At 39.1% G+C, this 20,497-nt stretch overlaps 1 protein-coding gene across 3 annotated transcripts in view; it reads left to right on the plus strand.

Annotated features, from left to right (window-relative positions):
* The window catches only part of LOC108073037 (uncharacterized), a 58,344-nt gene that overhangs the window by 17,458 nt on the left and 20,389 nt on the right, over positions 1-20,497 (plus strand). Inside the window, exons 1-2 of one of the 3 annotated variants that reach the window (XM_017164499.3) lie at positions 7,164-7,292; positions 8,773-9,098. In XM_017164499.3, coding sequence (XP_017019988.1) covers positions 9,005-9,098 — 94 coding nt within the window. In that variant the 5' untranslated portion in view covers positions 7,164-7,292; positions 8,773-9,004. Of the gene's footprint in view, positions 1-7,163; positions 7,293-8,137; positions 8,404-8,772; positions 9,099-20,497 lie in introns of those variants that run through there. The other 2 variants (XM_070284107.1, XM_070284108.1) reach the window with 2 other exon arrangements.

Consider the following 20,497-nt stretch of genomic DNA (forward strand, 5'->3'; position numbering starts at 1 on the left):
CAGGTTGCTTAATGAAAATCTCAGGCAATTAATGCTTTTGGCCATAATTAACTTATGCCTTAACGATTGCTGGGGGTTCATTTGACCAGATTGAATAAATTTGCAAATTGTTTAAGCTAAATATTGATTTGTAGAGACTTAAGTGGGGTTTATTAGTTATTTAATTATACAATTAGCTTTGATTTTAGCTGTTAAACTAAGCTTAAGGGGGGTAATCTTAATTAGGAGCAAAAAGCCCACTTTTCAAAACAATGTGGTGGCGAAACGGCTAAAGTTAGCTTAATGAATTAAATACCATATAATAAAGCAATACTTAAGCAATTTTTTTATATATTTTTTTATTAAAAAATATTAAGAAGTCTAGGAGTAATAGGGAATTTCCCGAGTCGCCTCAAAGAAATGTGGTTTTCGGCATACCTTCTAATTTAATAGATAAAAAATATTTAAAAAAATATAATTTAAAAAAACTCGACTTGAGTTCCTTTAGAATTAGTTAAAGAAGTTATGTTTCAAATTTCAAACCGATTGGATTAGTAAATTTTCCAAAATGGCATTTTTTAGGAGAGCTCTTTAAGCACCTAAGGTCTTTCTTAATGTTAAAGCTTATTTAATATTGGTTTTCTTCTCACTCATCTCTCTTGTTTTTCTTTTTGGCCAATTAAACAGCCATAAGATGTATATTTAATTCAGCACTTCTTGGCTAAACGGCCATTAATATTAATTTAAGTTAGAGACTAGCGCCAAGTGTCTTGACACTTGAAAACCGCACAAAAACAAATTCGGCATCGTCGTAATGAGAAGTACAACAACACCGTAACACGCAAATAAAAACAAAACAGGCAAACGCAAACATGGCAATGGCAATAACAATAATAAAGGCCTTATAAAACATATGAGGGGGTGCTTTTGTGGGTGGTTTTTTGGGGTGTATTTGGGGGGGTCTTCTGGTGTGAGAAATGAAGAAGCATTGGCGTGGTAAATAAATAAAACGATTTCACCGAGGGAGTGAGAGCAGGAGAGACGCAAATGTAAACACACACAGAAGTCCTCAAGGTGCAAAGCACGGCGGCTTAACGGCATTTCATGTGTGAAAAGCTGGGAAAATGCGAGGGGAGGGAAAATTCGGCGTGACGAAGAGTCCCTGTCCCTACTAATCGTAAATTGCCAGGCACATACATACATATAGTGCTAATCTACACTCGCACACATATTAGGGGCATAAAAATTGGCACTCAATAAGCAAGAGGGCACTTTTGGGTCGTTTTTTCTTCTGCCTCTACGTTTCCTTTACGGTTCCACCTCCCTTTAAGGACACGTTTGTACATATGTTTATGCGTTTGGGCGTTGCCCTGTAGCCAGGAGGCGACGCTGAGACGGCATCGTCTAGCTCCCGAGGCCTCCTGCATTTTAAATGCCTAAATGCGATACAAATAATAATCATAAAAAGCCGATCGAATGGGTAAACACAATGACACACGTATGTTAATGACACACAAGGATCTGCTCCTGAAGGCTGCTGGCTTAATTAAACTGAATTATTGGATACTCGGTATTTTAAGCTGTTCAATAAAGATTTAATCGGAGTTAATAAGTGGGTAATTAGACATTTATCAAGCCAGAGAAGAGTTGTTGGTACTGGGAAACTTGAGTTAAGGCAGTTCAAATTTGTGTTGGGTTTGGGGAGAGGGTTTAAAATTTTAGGCAATTTAACAATCAATTAATATACTTTATATTAACAATTAAATGGAGCTTGATTGAGAATCCAGCATCATTTACTAAAAAGATAGTAAAGGCTTCATTCTAACACAGCTTAATTCATACTTTTCTAAAGATTAAAGTGTTTTATGACTTAAAGTTGCATTGAAATTATTTCTTATTAAATTAAAGCAATTTCTCTAGCTTCCTCTAAGTACATAAAATAACTTTATTAAATTAAGTACCCAAGAAAAAATGAAGTGCTAAGAAATAAATCACATTTGCAGTCCACCGAGAGCAACAATCAATCAAGAATCAAAAGCTGTAATCAATAATCCACATTCACTGCTAAATGTTTTCAATGATTTATGTTTGATTGATATAAGGTATAAATTAAACCACATTCATATATGTATATATAAGTTAGGGCTGTTTCTTAAAATACATATATTCCAAACATAAAGAAGCTGCCCTACAAATATTTAACTATTCAGATTTTATGGCCCGGGCAAAAGCCAAAGGCCAGGCCGAAAATCACCACCTGCTGATTTATATTAAGTTGGAATTATACAAGCGTGCCAGGACCTACAGCCTCCTGCACCCCCCAATCTCTCATCCCAATTCCTAGCCTGGCCCTGCTTGGTATATTATCGGTCATTTCCTCCCCGCACTTAACCTCGGTTGTGTGAGTCTATTTTAAGCATTTACAACTTTATGGCCACTGGTCAAGTGACCGGACACTGAGGAGAGCTCGAGCTGGACCCCAGGAGAGCCTGACTTTAAGCTCCTTTCGAGGGCAATCACAGTTGGCGGTTGACAAATGCCACAAGAGCCATCCGCCCACGTCATCACCCCCGGCAAAGCAAACCGAGTGTAATCCTAGAGCTTCGGGATTCGGCAGGGGCTGTGATTTTCTTTAGCTAATTGCCGAGGAAGTAGGAGGGAAACTTCAAAAATCCGACACCATCGCCAGGCTCCATCATTAGGCAAACGGAAGAGGAGGAGCTCCTCTCACCACCTGGCATTTTTGGGTGACATTAAGTATACGCCTCGTGTGGCTGAGCAGGAATTTAATTAACTTGGCAACCCGAGATCTCGGCAAGCTGTCAAATTTAGGTATTCAAATTAAGTGTTCTCTTACACATGCATGTGTGTGGGGGTTCCAATCGAAGGATTGCCATTATCCATTATCCCCACTTCAAATGGCTGACGTTGATGGCTGGCGGAAGAATAAACCAAGTTTAGAGGGCATAAAATAAACGGATACCCAACCAAAAGGGGGCACAAGTGGCATGTGCTCTTGGGCCACTCAACTCGGCCAGAGTCACGAATCAGGGTGTCTCATCCCCTCCTGCTCTCCTTGGGCCTGTGCAAATAGTAAAAAGGACATTCGCCCGAATTGTCACATTCGTTCGCTTAACTGAACGTGGGGACAGCCGCAAAAGATTAAACAGTCCTCGATTTATGCCGACACACAGAACAAAGGCGCAGGACTCGGGAATTTATTCAAAGATGCCCCCTAAAAATAGGGAGGCACCAACACAATCCTTTGTTTAGAACGTCAAAGGTCAAGAGGTTTTAAACATCACAATGGCAGATGTCTTAAGAGTGTGTTTAATGTCTGGCAGGATTTTCTTGCGAATTTTTCAGTCAATTAATAACAACAATATTTGGGAGAGTTTGGGAGAAAAGGCTTTTAAAAGTATTAAGCGAGATTTCTTTAAGAGATTTTTTATAAGCTTTACAGAATTTCCTTAAAAGATTTTTCTCATTAACCTTTTTGAACATTCCCTCAAGCCTTTTTATGTATGTTTCTGTTTTCATATAATTCTTTTTAAATTTCTTTATCAATTCTTAGTATTTAAATTTATATTTAAATCCCCTTAAACTTGTAAATTTGTTCTTAAATTATTTTCCCTTTAAGCTACACAAATTTTCAAACTTACATAAATCTCTCTAAAGTTTTTCCCAAGTTCCCTGGCTTAAATAATGCCCAAGATTCCCAATTATTTAAAACATAAATCCCAAAAGTCATTGAGGCATTCTTTTCTTTAGACAAAATTCCTGTACTTCCTGTTGAAAACATCCAAAAAGTGACCAAAAAACTGGCACTTGTCTAATTAATTTCCATTTCAATTTTGAGTTGTGATTTCGGGTACCCCGAATCGCCGCTGGTCAGACTGGCCAACTTTCTCCACCGAGGCGTCCAAATGGCTAAACTTTGAGTCCTGATAAAAATAAATCTCTCTTTTTTCGTTTCGTTGATTTTATTCGTTTGTTGCTGGAAATCTGGTGGGCATGAACCCTTTTCAATCAAATTAGCCATAGTCAGTGGAGCAATTCCATCACTGGCGTCGAGCAGCAGATGATGAAAACTCTCGATGGGATTAGGCAGCGGGCTAGGGCTGGGGTTTGGAATTGGAATTGGACTAGGGGTTTTTATGGAGCTGCCATTGATGGAAATATTTGATTATCAGATGAAATGTAAAATAAGATTGAAGTCAGATTGATAGAAATTGTTTTTGTGTAGCGATTTTGTAATTAATTTAATTGTATGCAAAAGTTCTTTGTGTTCTTTAAGAAAATATCTTTGGATAGGTGTGGTTTTTAAATTTAATGAACAAGTATTTGTTTTATTATTTTCCTATAAACTTATTCTTTTCAAGTTTAAACTTTAAAGGTTAATAACAAAGGCAGTCTGACTCACCCTGACCCGTCAACTGAAAGTCAAATATGGGTCATCTGACTGACCAAGCTTACCCTTTAACCCCATTTCTCTTCTCCTTTTCTCGAGACCTTTGATTGTCAATGTAGCTGTGTAGCAACAATTGCCCTCATCTCCTGCCTTGCTCCTTGGAATTTGGCAGTTGTCCTGACATTGTTGCCAAAACAGTCAGCAATTGTGCAGGCAACAACTTTCGGCCAAATCATGGGCTGCTCATTTGTCAGCAGTACCAGGATACTAGGACACTGTGGTAGAGGATGAGAGGCGCCATCATTATGGTTCCTAAAAACTCCTCGAGAACCCGCAGAAACTTCTCTCAGACCTCAGGCAAACTTTTAAGCCAACAAACCCAGTCCGGTTTTGAACAAAGTTTTAAATGGAGAGTTGCTTTTGTTTTCGCTTCCGTTTCCGGTCGCGTGCATGCAAAATAATGACAAATCGCCGACTGAATTGTGCTCCAAGTACGTGTCTGTGGGCAGCAAAACCCACTCCAAGTCTCCGTTCTCCTCCTTTTTCTGGCAGGAATTCAAGTTATGACATTTAAAGGGTTCACATGTGTTTCGGACGCATCACGTATTATCGACATGTTAACAAGGCACACTGAAATATGCAAAATCCCACACAATGGATTCATAGTTTGTGGTTTAAGAGAGGGAAAATCAAAGAAAATAATACTAGCTGGAAGCCACATTCCCTGAATAAATACAAAATGAAACTAGAACTAAGTCCCCTAACCACCAGCACTAAAAAAATCCATTTTTCCGCTCGACTGCACCGCCGCGGTTTTCATAATTCCCCAGGAAAATGCCAGAGTTCAAAAGTAATAAATATTTAAAGCAAGAAGAGCAAGTCCCAAGGAGTTGCCAAAAAAGGACTTTGCGAAATACTCGAATTATTAATTCACTGGAAACATAAAATAAATACCTGTCACGGCTACAAAACAAAACAAAGATACGATTTGATAAGAGCCCGCGCATAACTGACATAATAATGTCAGAACAAAAGTATTTTCTCGCATTTTCGCTGGAAAATGGTGAAATTGCGTGAAAATTGTCTTGTCAGTGGCAGCTGCGAATAGATTAAAAAATATCAAAAGCAGCAGCAGCAGACAAACACACAGAGAGCGAACAAACAGACTAGGCACTTGGCACTTTGGCATACTGCTTACTCTAGTCTCAGGTCGGCTACAGGTGGACAGCTGGGATTCCCAGCTAACCGGAAAGATCCCCTCCCGCGGGCGATTACATATACCAGCGGGAGTGAAGGAGTTTGTCACTGTCACATCACATCATTTGCATATTTGCACTCTCGGTTCGGTGTTGCGCTTATATCACGCATACGCAGCGTTGGCTTCGATGCCCGATGCAATCGATGCCCTGCAGGCCGTCCTGCTCCTCGATTTCCATTCTTAGTCCTTCCGCATGTCGCATAGCCTGGCTACAATAAAGCTTTATGTGAGACGGGGGGCAGCTGTCGTCAATCAAAGGATACGTTTCTGTGCTGTGCTCTCCTCCGCCGGCTTGTTTGGCTTTGTAATTTATTTGCCATGCTCGAGATTTGACTTAAAGTGGGTAAAAACCGCACGATTTTGGGGCCATGACATATGATAAGGGGAAATCGACCTAATTTGCTTGTCCTCGGTTGGCATCAGTAAAGTTTGAAGATGAAATGGAGCGGCAAAGCTAAAAGTTAATTTTTGAGGTTGCTCAAGTTTAAGTTGTATAGTGTTTTTTTATATATTTTAATAGAAATTTAACATTTCTTTGTTTCATAAAAAATCTGTAATAAATTTGGTTTCTAAAACCGAAAGATTTAGGCTGTTAGCTGATTTTTATTTGGTCTTTGAACTGAATAAACATAAATATTCACTGAATTTTTCAGCTTTTAAACTAGACTCGATGGTCACGTAGAATCGTGTCGAAATATACGTTTATACATTATATTTTACAGGTAAAGTTAAAAGTAAAATGGGGGAAATGTGGAAAATGTAGTGTCTATTACATCACTTTAGGTCGCCACTGTAGATGTAAAATTTGTAATGGCTAAATCATTTGTGGACCTTAATTCCCTTTGAAACCCAATAAAGAAGTCATTTCCGACCCTATAAATCATATATATTCTTGATCAGCATCTAAAGCAGAGTCGATCTAGCCATGTCTGATGGAACAAAAAAATTTTTAATTTTTTCAAAATTTTATAAGTGGTTACATCATTAAAATTCTCAAAAATTAAACAAAAAAATTAAAATTTTTAAAAACAAAAATTTAATATGCGAATTTGTTAACCTAAAAAAAACTAGCATAGAAAAGCTTTCCGAATTGAAATTAAGGAATTTTTAGCTTAGTTAAGATCTTAAGATTTAAAAATTTATCATCAGGCAAGTCGATCTAGTTAAGTTCACCTTCCAGTTAGTTTTATAACTTCACTTTAACATTTTTATGAAAGAAATATTACATTCTTTATTCCAAATTCATAATTTCTTAAATATTTGTATTAAAAATGTTTAAAAAAGTGAACCACTGATTCCAACCGATTAAAGCCCAGCTCTATTACTCATTTCTTGGCCGTAATGTAGACGACAACAGCTGCCACGCGCTCACGCTTACCTGGGACCGTCTCTCGCTCTCTTCTGGAGCGGCTCTCGTCGGCACTTGTCTTGGCCAAAACGTGTTTTGGCCACCAGCTCGCTTGGGGCTTGGAGGTTCAGCTCAGTGCCATTCTTCAGTTCGATTCGAATCGCGTTTAAGCTCGGTTGTTGCCGCCGGTTGCCGGATCTGTGTTTCTGCTTCTGTTGTCTCCGCTGTTGGCCAAGTGAATGTCACTCGATTGCAGGCAAAACAATCCAATATCGTCCATTTGCAGTGGGTGATGTGTAAGTGCGATCGCAGCTCTCTTTCGCTCTCTCTCCCCGCTGCCCGAGCGGAGCAAGTGCGTCCGCAGATTGAAGATTTGCTGCCAAGCGGGTTTGGATTTCAATTTCGGTCTACGGGATTTCAGTTTGTCTTTTTTACATATGCAAAGCGCGTACTCTTGCATTACCGTTGTCGCGTCGCGTCATAAAAAAAAGTGACCACGCCCCCTCTAAAAAAAAACACAACCGCCTCCCGCGATCTCCTAATCAATCGGTGATTACCAGTGGAAAAATTTCACTTTGCGCCGAAAGCTAGTTTTTGCATACACACGAAGAAAAGGAGGATATTTTGTGTGCATAAAAATTTAAAAAATTAAAACAGTTATTAAGAGAAATCTCAGTGACTTAGAAATAGTGGAATAATATTATTTAATGTTTACTTTAAACCTCTGAGCTTTTGTGAAATCGAAAAATACTTTATTTTTGTGTGTTAATTCAAACCACCGGACTTGCACTCGTTTTCCTAGAAGCCCTGACTATATAGCCATCCATCTACCAGTACATATAATAGCATTGAGATTCTCGAGTGTGAAATTAACATAAAGTTTTACCCCCCGGCTGGCCTCCAATTAGAAACTGCCATAAATGCATAAGAATTGTGCAGTTGAAGTCCATTCATAAGACTTAATGAAGAATTATTAATTTTTTTAATTGCCAGCACGCAAGCCAAGGTCATTGGCTGTTAGATAAAATGCGATATTTTTCCAGAAGTTTTTCCTCTCTCACAAATAAATAGAAAATATCAGAAACTTGCAAAAAATCACATAAATAATTGCAAGAAACAAAAAAGAAATATACAAATATATAAAAACCAAAAGACAAACAGAAAAAGCAAACCTCCAGCCAAGATATATTATATATGCTTTCGTGTTTATATAGCAAAGACAGAGATTCAAGGTGAATGTTGCCATTATTTTTTGACAGAGAGCTCGAGAGCAACAAGTGAAAATTTATTGAGAGGTTGTTCGCGTGCTTAGCAAGTGAAATAAGAGAAGGAGATGCCAGAAATCAGCGCCAAACAAATACAATTAAATAAAACATTAATTTAAAAAGCAAAAAAAATAATCAGGGGGTAATTTTGTTAATGAGAAATAACAATAATAAATAACAGAGTCTAGACTAGTCGCAAGGGGAATCCCCCAGACTAGACTTTCGGATTTTGGTTTTAGCTTAAAATTTATATGCAACTTCTTAGAGATATTTCAGAGATATGAAATAATCTTTTTCTGTTCTTGGCTCACAGAACTTAGCCTACTCACACACAATTCTAGTTAACCATCATACGCACCGTTGGCGTTTTAGCCTTGAACTTTTCCATTAAGGCACACATCGTCTCTGAACAAGGCAACAAAGAGAAAGAAATCCACATTATTATTAATTGTATTTTAACGGTATAACGTAAAGCAAGCTGTTTGGCCAAAATGTTTTGAATAACTTCCAGAAAGAAACCCGTCCGACAGCAATTTCTTGCTCTTGACTTGAAATTCGCCAGCCAAGCCATCAATAAAATATATGAAAAAAAAACCACAACAAAATGCAAATACTGGACAACAAATAATTTAACGATAATTTACAAAACGCTCCAGGCAAAAGCACCACAAAAAAAAACAACAAAAATTAATAAGAAACCAGTTGAAAATTACAAAAATAAGGCTTTTCGGTTAGTAACGAAAATGTCTGGCAGAGTGAAGCTGCCTTTGGGCAGCCGGAGCTTCTTTTTCTTCGTCACCAGCAGCTGCTGCCTCATCTTCTTCGCCAGCGCACAAGGTGAGTGAGTTTTACATATGGTTTTTATTTCGTACACATCTCTTTTATTTTACGATGTTTATGCACCACACGACAAAAAGCTTAATTTAAGTCATATTCTGCGGGCAGAGATTTTCGGATTTTGGAACGTCAGAAAACCCCCAAAGATCTCTCTGTCTGAATCACTTCGCGCTAATTTATCTCTCTTTAAAGCCGTGAGATCGGTGTCGTCGGCGTCTCTTACAAGCCGGAACTCTCCGAAGGTCTTCGGTGTCTCCGAGTCTCGGTAGTCTCTGAATCAAAAGAACGACGACAGTAAATGCGTGTTCAAAATTAAAATCTCCAAATTAAAATTTGTCACAATAAAAGAAACGGATGCTCGGTAATAATAAAGCCCAAAGAAAAACACACAAAAACACGTTGAAAACTTCCGGACAGCAAGAGCAAGACTAACTGTCAACCAATTTGCAGTTCAACAAAATACAGGTAACTCTTTCGGCTTGATCCAAGTGTCAGCCACAAATTTGGTTGCACCTGCAGTTGATTTGAATCCCCTTGGGGGGCATTCCGCTTTTTGATTGGCAAAATGTTGACGGCTTTGGCCTTTTTTGGTAACCTTTTAATGGATGCACGGGGAGAAAATGTAATATATTTATAACTATACCATTTTTTAGCTGAGATCGGCCTAAAATAACTCCTTTTTGGCTTGATTTTAGTGCATTGCCTTAAATTCATAACAACTTATTCTTAACTGTTTCTTATTCTTAACTGGTTCTAGGACAATTTTTTCTTAAATATAGAAAAACATTTTTATAAGTGCTGTTTTGTTAGTCTGAAATTCCTTATTTATTAGTTTCTTCCTCTGACTTATCATAAAAATAAACATTTTAATGGCTTTTTTCATATCGGAATCATGTTTTTCTCATAAAAATATTATCTTTAAAACTTGATTTTATTATTCCCTTTGCTTATATCCGGTTACGAATCAATACATTTTTGTTTAGTGTGTTTTTTTGCATTGGAATTACTTTATTTTTTGCCTCGGAGTGTGTTAAAATGTCAGTAAGTGTCAATAAAGTATTTTTTAGCTGGAATTCCCGGTTAAATATTGGGTTAACTGTTGGAAAGTTTGAAGAGAATCGATTGTAAAAGGGTTCTTGGCACAGATTTGTGTGAGGAACCCAGTTTACAAGAGTTCTTAACACAGATTTTTGTGTGTTGAGATTTCCTTTTCGAAAATCAAGTGCTTTTAAGGCTAAACCGAGTGTCATTGAACCGAAGATGAGTGTCACGTAAACTTGACATAATATTTACACCATTACAAGGTATCTCCGAATTAATCAGCACAAAGCGAATTTACCCAACAAAAGGCTGGTATCAAAAAACAAAGTAAACAAAACAAATTAAAACAAAATCTGTTGCATAAGCCATCAATAGACAGAGACACACAACCTTTCTACTGTCCAGTGGATGCGCAGCCCGAGACCAAATATTTGTGGGGGCCAGCGAGGAGAGACAAAGCAGCGCTAATAAAATTAACTTGCTAATGAAGCGATGATCACACCGCAGCAACCATGATATATACCTACATATACATATTGACTTAAATCATTTCGGAGCAGCCAAAGAAACAGAAATCAAGAAATACAACTTATAAAAAAATACAAGCTGGGCAGCATTTTTTGTATGCAGAAACATTTTTGTCGCGCGTGTTTTCGGCCAAACAGCGGCAAAGGCAGGCCAGCAGAATGGGAAAACAAGTTTCCAGAGTCTCTTGGCGGTCCACTATGCAAATGAAACACTAAATACTGAAGCTATACACATGTCTCTCTCTCTGATATTTTGTAATATCCCGCAATGAAAACGAAAGTGGAGTGACTTTGAAAAGCGCTCGTCGAACGAAAGCCCCCAAAGCCCCTAAGACCCTTCCAGCAGCTGCCAGTTTGCCCTTGTTGTCGTCGGTTTTCACTTTTTTTTTATTTTATTTTTTATTCCGTCATGTACCGAGCTGTTAACTCTATCGAATTAAAATAAATTCGCTGCCGAAAGAAAGTGAAAGAAATGTAAGAGTGCGAGTGCGAGTGCGCGTATGTGCACATGGCAGTGGAGTTGCGGCACAAGTTTTGCGCTCGAAATCATAACACGGTAATGGCAACAGGTTGGCTGACTTTTACAGTCCGGCTTCTATAACTTGAACTTGCTTACCTACATTTTAATGAACTTGAATGAGAAAATAAGGTTCAAAAACAAAGATACTGTTCTTAGAAATCAGTAAGAAATCAAAGTATTATAAGCTTAATTTTAAGAAAATTGGATCTTTATGATATTTTGTATATATTTTAACATATATAAATATTAATCGAAGGATTTCCTAAGTCTAAGTCCATAAGTCATAAGTTTCTTCTTTAATTTCTGAAGGATAAAATTATAACTTTATTTATTGAGGCTGAAAACTTAATTAAAATTAGGCAAAACAAAGAGATCAGTGACTTAAAATACAAGGAAATTTCATGATTACTATTTTGAAATATTCCCCCTTATTAAGTAACGACTGTAACTCAAATCTGATTTTGAGTCTCTGGTCCGAAACTCCTTACTTTTCTTCGAATTGTCACACAGCCTTAACTCTTGGCCGAACGTGACGCATTTCTTTGGTTTTATTTCAATGAATAAATCCAAATCTTTTCGGCCAGAGAGATGCAGACTCTGTGGAAATAATTGCCAGCTAGGCTTACATACTCATGCAAATTGGCATTTCTGTGGCGTCGTAATGATGGGAAAGATGCCAATGACATTGTTGTTTGTCCATCCAAAGCTCGACTCAGGAGGCAAACATAGCTGCAGTGAAAAGCGAATTTACATGCGACTTTTGTGCGATTTTTGTGGCCTGAAAAGAAAAGCGCAGATTTTGCCAATGGCCAATTAAAATGAATATTCGCATTTCCACAGCTCCCGGGAGCCGAGAGATTATTTCCGCTCAGGTTAACTGCACTCCGAGTTGAAAACCAGTTTTTTTTTGCCAAAACAAAAAACAGGTGCGACAGCCCCTCGTGGCCAGCGGTGGCTTTTTATATAATGGTCAGCTTTAAAAAGGAGCAATTTCTCAAATAGTTAATAGGCATTGCTAACATACTTTGGCCAGTCCTGGTCCAAAAAGTTGTTGGTTTTGCGACAACTTCAACTGAGATCAAGTTCCTTGAAGGCAAACAAAGCTGCTGGAGCGGCTTGAATTCCATTGTTTCCTTTTAATTGGGGCTATTAACACTTGTTTATACTTTTTGAGATTTTTGTAGGACCTATTTTAAATAGTTCACAAAGAAAAAGCTTACTAAGATTTGGCGCCTATTATATCAGGAATCCAGCAACGCAGGAGAACCCTTTCCGCCTGATTTGTGGCAGGGAACTGGACCAAATTCGGGACATCGAAGAAGTAGAAGGCAAATGCTACATGTTTGTCGTTTGGAAGGGTGACCCGGAAGTCCATAGGGTTCCCTTGGAGGGATTACTGCTCTAGCAAAACAGTACTTACCATAAAAGGGATCACCGAACCCGCGCCCAAAAGGTGTCTGTAGTACACACACCTACCTGGGTGAGTTGACTGTCGGCCCTGTGCCCATAACCTTAAACGCAAGCTTCCGCTCCGGGCTTCTTTCGGCTTCTCAGCTTCAACTTCAGCTAGGTTTCTTCTTCATAACTTTACAGTTCGACGCTCGCAATATTTGAGCCATGAGCCATGAAAACTTCGCGTTGCCTTCGGGTCAAGATAAATGCCATCGAAAAGCGAAAAAACAGAAACGAAAACGAAGCATCATCCGGTGGTCGGGCGAAGACAACAACAAGCACTTTGGTTTTGTTTCCCTATACGTGCACCTGCCAGTAGTATCTGCATTTTTCCGCCATCTCTTCTCGGTGGTAAATCATTGGATAATTCCGATGTTCGGCATATGACAAATTGCTTGCCTGTACTTATCTTGGCTGCACTTGGAACACGGTTCTTAGGTAGGATTTATGACTGTACTGGGAAGATTAATGAGAGGTTCTTACATTGGGAATATTGGCAGGGTAATGGGAAGACTTTAAAGACTCAAATTGGCCCTCATCTATACCGAACTCACTAATTCTCCGATTCCCTTCTGCTGTAGATTTCTGGCTCGCGATCTCAGCCAGCTAAGAAATTATGTGGCTCCAGACTCTGTGTCTTGCGGTTTCCATTTGGCTTATCTCTGTCGCATCTGTTGACAGCCACACAGCTCCGCTTTGAACTCGGCGACAGACCAAGCCATAGACCAGGCCAAAAACTCCCTCGCAAAAGTTGTGGGCGTTTTTAAGAGGCTCCAGGGTTCATTGAACCTGGGCAAAGACTGGCTCAGAATGAAGTCAGCGCCAGTGTTCCCCCAAATAGTGATTCTCTACAGATGCAAGGCGCTGTCTTTATGGCTTAACCTTCACTCAGAGAAGTACTTGAGGTGACACGCACACCCCGCAGAGGCGTACACACGAACACACCTTTGTTGTGCTGGACCGGGCAGCTAATGTGTCCATTTAGCAGGGGGCTTGCGCAACTCCAATGTCATTTGTAAGCTCTTTTAATGCCCAATGATTGCACTTTTCAGCAATTTGCACAGCAGATCATAAGTCTGTTCCATGGATTAATGGCCCCCTAGTGGATTCGCACTCAAATCCGTGTGCTCATAAAAAGAAATCTTGTTTAACGGCTACTTAAATTAGTGGTTTAGGTGCCTGTAAATTGTTTTATTGTCGCTTACACAGCTAATTTAAGTTTTTTATATTTTAATTAATTTAAAACGTTTTAAAGCGTTCATTGTGAAGGTCGGTCTGTGACCATTAAATGGCCGTAAATCTCTCTCTCTATCTCTCGAGGGGGAAATTTAAATGAAATGACCTACTTTTGGGTTAAATAGTGATCATTATATAGTGTCTTTTGCTTTATTTAGTAAATATTTAAAACCTCTAGGTAGTTTAGGTAAATGAACAAAGAGTTTTCTTAGATTTTATTATTAAATATGTATCTTTTTGGCAAGGCGTGTTTGCAAACTGCTGTTTGCTGTTTACCTCGTTGCTCTATTATTATTTTTCATTATTGCTGTGCAATTTACTCATGTTTTTACCTTCCTGATATCTCTGGGCTGCCTTCAACGTTCGACGTTCATTGATTTATGAGTGTGGCTATGGCATTTGCTTTGATTTCTTGAACATGTTTTTCCCTGGCTTTCGAGGAGTGCCACCTAGGTTGGGTAGAGGTGAAAAGGAAAAGGGAAATTCCATTTACCACAACTTTAATAATCGTTTCATTAGTTGGCTTCATTAATTGCCTTGGCCGAAAAATATTCAAATTTTCTTACCATATGTCAAATCCATCCGCTGCTATTTAAATTTCCATCGCTCCAGACACCGAATTTCCATATATATTTCCTGATTATGCAATTTGATTGTAAACCAAATTTGCATTTAATTTTCGGCTGCAGCAACAACACCAAAATATGTGATAATTTTCTCGCTCGTTTGACCATTTTTGGCCCGAGATGTAATTACGCCCAAGGCAGCAGCAGCAGCAACAACCAAGTAACAACATCCACACAGGCGGCAACCTCATTTATGACGCTTTGCATATGGAAAACAACAAATCAGAAAGAAACTGTAATGTGTGTGTTGTTGTTGTTGTAATGCAATTTGTTTAACGCTTCGTTTATTACCAAAAACAGGCAACAAGAAAACGCATTTCTTGGTGTTTCTGCGGCCAGCAGCAGCAACATTTTCGGGTCGCGTAGGTTGTGATACAACAGATACAGATACAACATCCAGTAGATACAATATTTTAATATGCAGTGTAGAGTTTGTAGCTTTCTTTGCGTTTGCATTTTCCTTGCAATTTTCCCTTGTACCTCTCGCTTGTTTATTTTTCTTTTTAGCTGCCCGAAAGTGTGGGTGTGTTTTTCCAGCATTTATGCTGGCTTATTTATGATTTTGTTTGACAGTTTAATATAGTATCTGTTGGTTCGTTGGCACGAGTCACAGTTTGTTGGCATCTCTCTGTTGTGTGCTGCTGGGTGCCTCTGGGTTAGGGGTTATTGGAACAGCAATTATATGTAGTTAAGGTGGCCCCTTGTGGCTGCAATTGCTGTAACAACAGCTGCTGCCGGAGATGCGGTTAGATTGCTTAACTTTGGCTGAGCCCAGTGTGGCGCTATATTGGCTTACAAATGGCTGATAGGCTCCTCCATTACAAGATGCTGCTGATTGATTGTTGATGGTTATTTATCATGTGGTTCAGACAAATCGTAATGGAGTGATATAAAACTTATTGGCTGGCTTGTAAATTACTTAATTGTTTGATAATCAGTAAGGGAACTGATATAAAAAGCTTAGATATATAAGGTATTTATGTTACTAGGCGTACTTTGTACTTGAACTGTATCTTAACGACTTCCCTATTGGTAACTCATACTATTTCCTACTCTCTTCCCACTTTCTACAAGCTAACACCTTCTATAGGTACCCTTCGGCCACCTGTGACCTCAAAACTAGTTCAGCTTTTCTCACAAAAGTGCATCCCATACCCAAGCTTCAACGACCTTGCTTTGTTTTCTCTCAAGCTTTTATCTTCGTTTCGCTTTTATTTCAACCACGCCCCAAAGAACCTGCCCCAGCGAGCGGTCAGTCTTCCCTTGATGTTAATGTTAATTTCACGCCCGTTAAGATAATTAAATTTGCCTTTGTTTTGTTTATATATTTTTTATATGTGTGCCTCAGTTTGTAGTGCAACAACATTTAAATTAGTTTATGTATCCACATAAAAGAGTGTGTTTTTCATGTAGTTTTTTCCTTTTGTTTGTTTCTTTTTAGGTATTTTTTGGCCAAAAGCCGACATTCTCATCATTTATCATAAAAAAAAGACGACTGAAAAACAACAAGACAAACTGCGGGCAACGGGAACAACTCACAAAGCCACTCCGAAGTTCAGGGTCAACGCATTTGTATTGAGATCTTGACGGCGGTAAACTCCAAATGAAGGAATTAATTCTTCATATTTATTACTATTTCTTATAAAAACATTTTCATTGCTTCAAGAAAAAATAGAACTTGCATTAGAAGTCAATAATTATTATTTGTTTTGTACACTGTACAAGAATCAAAAGAAACTCGATATCCCTTTGAATATAAAATGTCAATCAAAATCTTAGGAATTTCTAAACATAAAGACATTTGATACTTTGAACCAAGGGAACTCAAGCCCGAAGGTCGAACCAATTTCTTGTTAACTTAAATAAAATCAATACATCATTCTAGACTCCGCTTCTGCTTCCATTGAATTTGTTGAATTACTTGGCTTAAATGTCACTAGGTTGTAAACCAAAATCGAAGCTGGTCTCTGGGTCGGTAGCCTCTACTGGTTGCAAAGTTGTTGACATTTTTGTTTGACTTTTTCGAATTATATCCAGCTTCACCGCCCCACAAAAATTCACTGCAATTACCTTGCATTGGTATTTGGTATTTCCTTTGTTGCTCTTTCGGGGTGTGTTCTGAGTGAAGCAGGGAGAGACTCGTATTCCATTGATAAAAATGAGCTTTATATGTTAATTTTGGCAAAGTTTCAACTGCATTCTTTAAATTGAGGTTGTCTTGCTTGAAAAAAGTGGGTGGAATTGTGGGTATATCAAAGGTTTGAGTCATTTGTAATGTATGGAATTTATTAGGGAGGTGGTTTTCTAAGGAGGTTAAATTATATAGAAACTTAAAGGTTAGGCCAGGATTTTTAAAGATTTAACCTAGGTTATGATTAGAATAATAAAAATTCATTAAAAATATTACTTTCAAGTGTAAAATCTATAGAGTTTTGTAGCATATTTATAACCAAAGAACTAACAATCATTCCCTGTGTTTACTTTTCCATTTCCCTCATTACTTTCTTACCTATAACTAGTTTTTCTGCCTGAATATGTAACACTCTGCCATTTCTCATTAACCAAAGACTCCTCTTACGCTCTTTGTTTGCTTTGTAGGCTGCTTTTTGCCGTTTTCATATTGGCTAGCTACACCTACGACTTCCGCAAGTTAAACAAAATGCGTTTACCTTTTTCTAACATATACAAACTTATATATATATATATATACAGATATTATTAGCGATGCTTGAGCCATGAGTCAGGCCAAGTCAAAGCAATGTAAGGCAAGACTGCCAGTCCCGCCCATCGAAGTGCATTGAACGCATTTACTACTTCTCGCTGGCTGCCTCGCTGCTCGATTTTCCATGCACATTTTCGCTTTTCTTTTTAATTGGGATTTCTGGTGTCTGTTTTCTGCCTGCTCTCTGGCTTTTCCCCAACACGGCACTCCGTTTTCCCTGGCTTTGCATTCGCTCCGTTTCGTTTCACTTTCGCGTCACCGACAAAACTTAACTTAACTTAACTTAACTTGTTGCAACTGTGCCAGTCGAGTCTCGCTCGGTTTTTATGGCTTCCAGCCGCCTCCCGGCCAGACCAAGTGGTGGTCACTTTGGTGGCAAACGGTCAGTCGAGCAGAACTGGCCAGGCGGAGGGCTTTTTGACAATTCAACGGTCGCATAAATCACAAACAAAAGGCGACCGAGACTCGAATTAATATTTCTTTTGGCGAAAAGAAAGCGTTGACACTAAACGGAAGTGTTCGCCAAAGGGGCGAAAGTCTTGGCAAATTGAGTGATTAACACAAAGCACAAAGCCAGAGGGGGGAAGCCAGAGTTCAAAGAGTGGGTCTAGCTGTTATGCAATCCAAGGCAGTGATCGAACAGGGCGATCAATAACACTGTGAGGCAGCTGTATATCGGATTTCCCACCAACTGCAGCGCACACATATCGCTCAATTAACGCAGACTAATAACCAATCAATGGAGCTTCTGACCCCGCATAATAACCCAGTGATTCACGCCGCCCAGTGACCCACAGAGCCCGACCCAGTTGACTCAGCAGACAGGCGGCCAGACACCCGCGTACCAGGCTTGGTCTTAGGACACCCCGCTGGGACGCTGGTTATGCTGGATATTTATGTATCGGTACATTTGTGCCGCATGTTTGGCTAATGGTTCCCCCAGAGTCAGTGACATAACAACCGCCAATATTTGGAGTCGCACAGGCCAGGTGTCTTGTGTCCATTCTTTGAGTTGAACTTTGAACGAGTGAGCAGGCCCTGCCCTGCGAAGCCAATGGAGTGTGGCTAAATGGCTTAAATCCTTGACCCATTTGGTGCGTTCTCTCTTAGCCATCAAAGCCAGTCTTTTGGCATTTCCGCTCTGTGTGTTGCAAAGTGCAAAATGAAACTCAACTCAACTCGGCTCGAATCCGGGCTCAATTTGCAGTCATTAAAAACCTTTTCGAGTCGAAAATTACATACCTTAAATGTCGGTGGAGAAAGAGAAATAATATTTTTGTAGGCGAGATTTTCAAGGTGTATTTGTTGCGGTTTTTGTTTTTGCCATGATTACGTTTCTTAGCTATTTTTGTCATTTTTCCGCTGCTAAACGAGCTCCGGCAAAGGGGATAGTTAATGGGGTTAAGCTGGCCATTAACCCATTTTGGTTAGAGGGGAAATATTTTGTTGTTAAAGGAAGGAAATCAAAACAAAGAGATTATGTAAGCTAAGGGAGGTTTTGGGTATTTAAGGCTTTTATTAATTAATGTTTATAAAGGAAATTAATAAAATATTTTTATAAAAGGAAATAATTCGAACTTGTGCAAGTTATTAATATAGTTTACTAGGGAACTCAAGGATTATTATAGCCATAACTTAAATTCATCAGTTAAATAAAAAACAATAACTTGTAACAACTGATGGGTTACCTTATCTCTCTCTGTTTCTCTGCCTGTTTTCGCGGATATGCGGCAAGGAAAACAAGTTTGTGTCTTAAGTCTTTCGTTTCCTTTGTGGCCTTTTGTAACAGAAAATTATGGTCCAGCTACTGGCAGCCTCCTCGTGGAAACCTGTAATAAAGGTATGCAGTTATCCTTGAGATTACGGTTCATCAGGCAGTCCTCTCAGATATATGTGTCGTAGGAGCTGCAGTCCCCACTGAGTGCTCAAAGGAGGCGGCCTTTTAAGCAGGAAATGATGCCCAAAAGCAGCAGCAACAGCACCAACAAAGCTGGCAATTTGGCTGCAACAACAAACAAACAAACGAAACGAAACGAAGCAAAAGCGACATAAGAAGAAGCGACCGCTTAACGAGCGGCAGGCATAAAATATGCCCTTTGTGCGGCAGACATTGGCTGATCGCCTGATTGCAGATTTGCAGGCCGCCTGTCCGGTCTGCATTTTTAATAAAAATGTCAAGCCATTGGTTCCCCCGAGTGGAGGGTAAGCAACAATGAATTGGCAATTTGCAAAGAAGCAGCTCCTTCGCTAAGTAATCCCCAAGCTTCAGTATTTCGGATATCGGCGCGTTGGCGTTGTTGTTGCCACTCTCTTAAAAAGGCATTCAACTTGGGATATAACTGGATAACCCTTGATTGACGGTGGCTGCTGGCAACCTGACGGACCCATCTCAAGTGTTATTTGCTTTAATAACACTCGAGAACTGCAGGGCCCGTTGATGATGGTTCATTGAACTCTGGCCAATTTCCTAACCACTTCACCAGCTCCCAGCACTTGGGCACCCACTGAGCTTTGACTGGGATTTACTTCTATGGCTTCCCTGATAGCTGGACACGCCCAATTTGAAGTGGCACCCGCACCTATAGCACCGCTAGACCCTTAAATAAAAAATAGAAGAGAATATGCAAATGCGGAGGCAGAACAAAAGCTAGGGAGGAATCGCAGAAACCTTGTTGTTCACACAATAAATCACGACAACCAGAACAGCTATGGCCAAAGCTATAGCTTTGGCTATATTCACACAACAATAGACAGACAGCCTGGCCGACAAAACTAAGCCAAGATTGTTTTGCTGTTGACCATTTTGTCGTTGAAGCGTGCGGCAAAAAGCTGTGTCTTGTGTCTGTCTTTTGTTTGGCCATTCTTTATATTATTCGCCACAGTCCAAAGGAAAACAAAACAAACACAGAAAGACAGCCAAAGAGCTGAGCAAAATTATGCGGAAAATTACAATGCATAGAAATTTGTGCCGTTTTGAGAGACAGATCTAATCGTGAATTATGTATTTCTGGGTGTAGGCTAAGGTTACACAATCCTTTTTCGATATGAGACATTTATAGATTAAAAGAGGTGAAATTTTGTTAAGTAAGAGGAAAGGAATTAACATGAAATTAACTTGTAGATTGTAAAATATAGAAAAGGTTAGTTCAGAGAACTTAGAATATCAAGGAAATAAATCATTAAGCAGGCAAACAATATCTATAGGTATTTCTTTCCAGTAATTGACAGCTTTTACATGATTTAATTTCCTGATTTGTTTACTCAGCACCTTTAAT

Source organism: Drosophila kikkawai, chromosome 2R (assembly GCF_030179895.1).
Source record: "Drosophila kikkawai strain 14028-0561.14 chromosome 2R, DkikHiC1v2, whole genome shotgun sequence".
In the NCBI taxonomy this organism is placed as follows: domain Eukaryota; kingdom Metazoa; phylum Arthropoda; class Insecta; order Diptera; family Drosophilidae; genus Drosophila; species Drosophila kikkawai.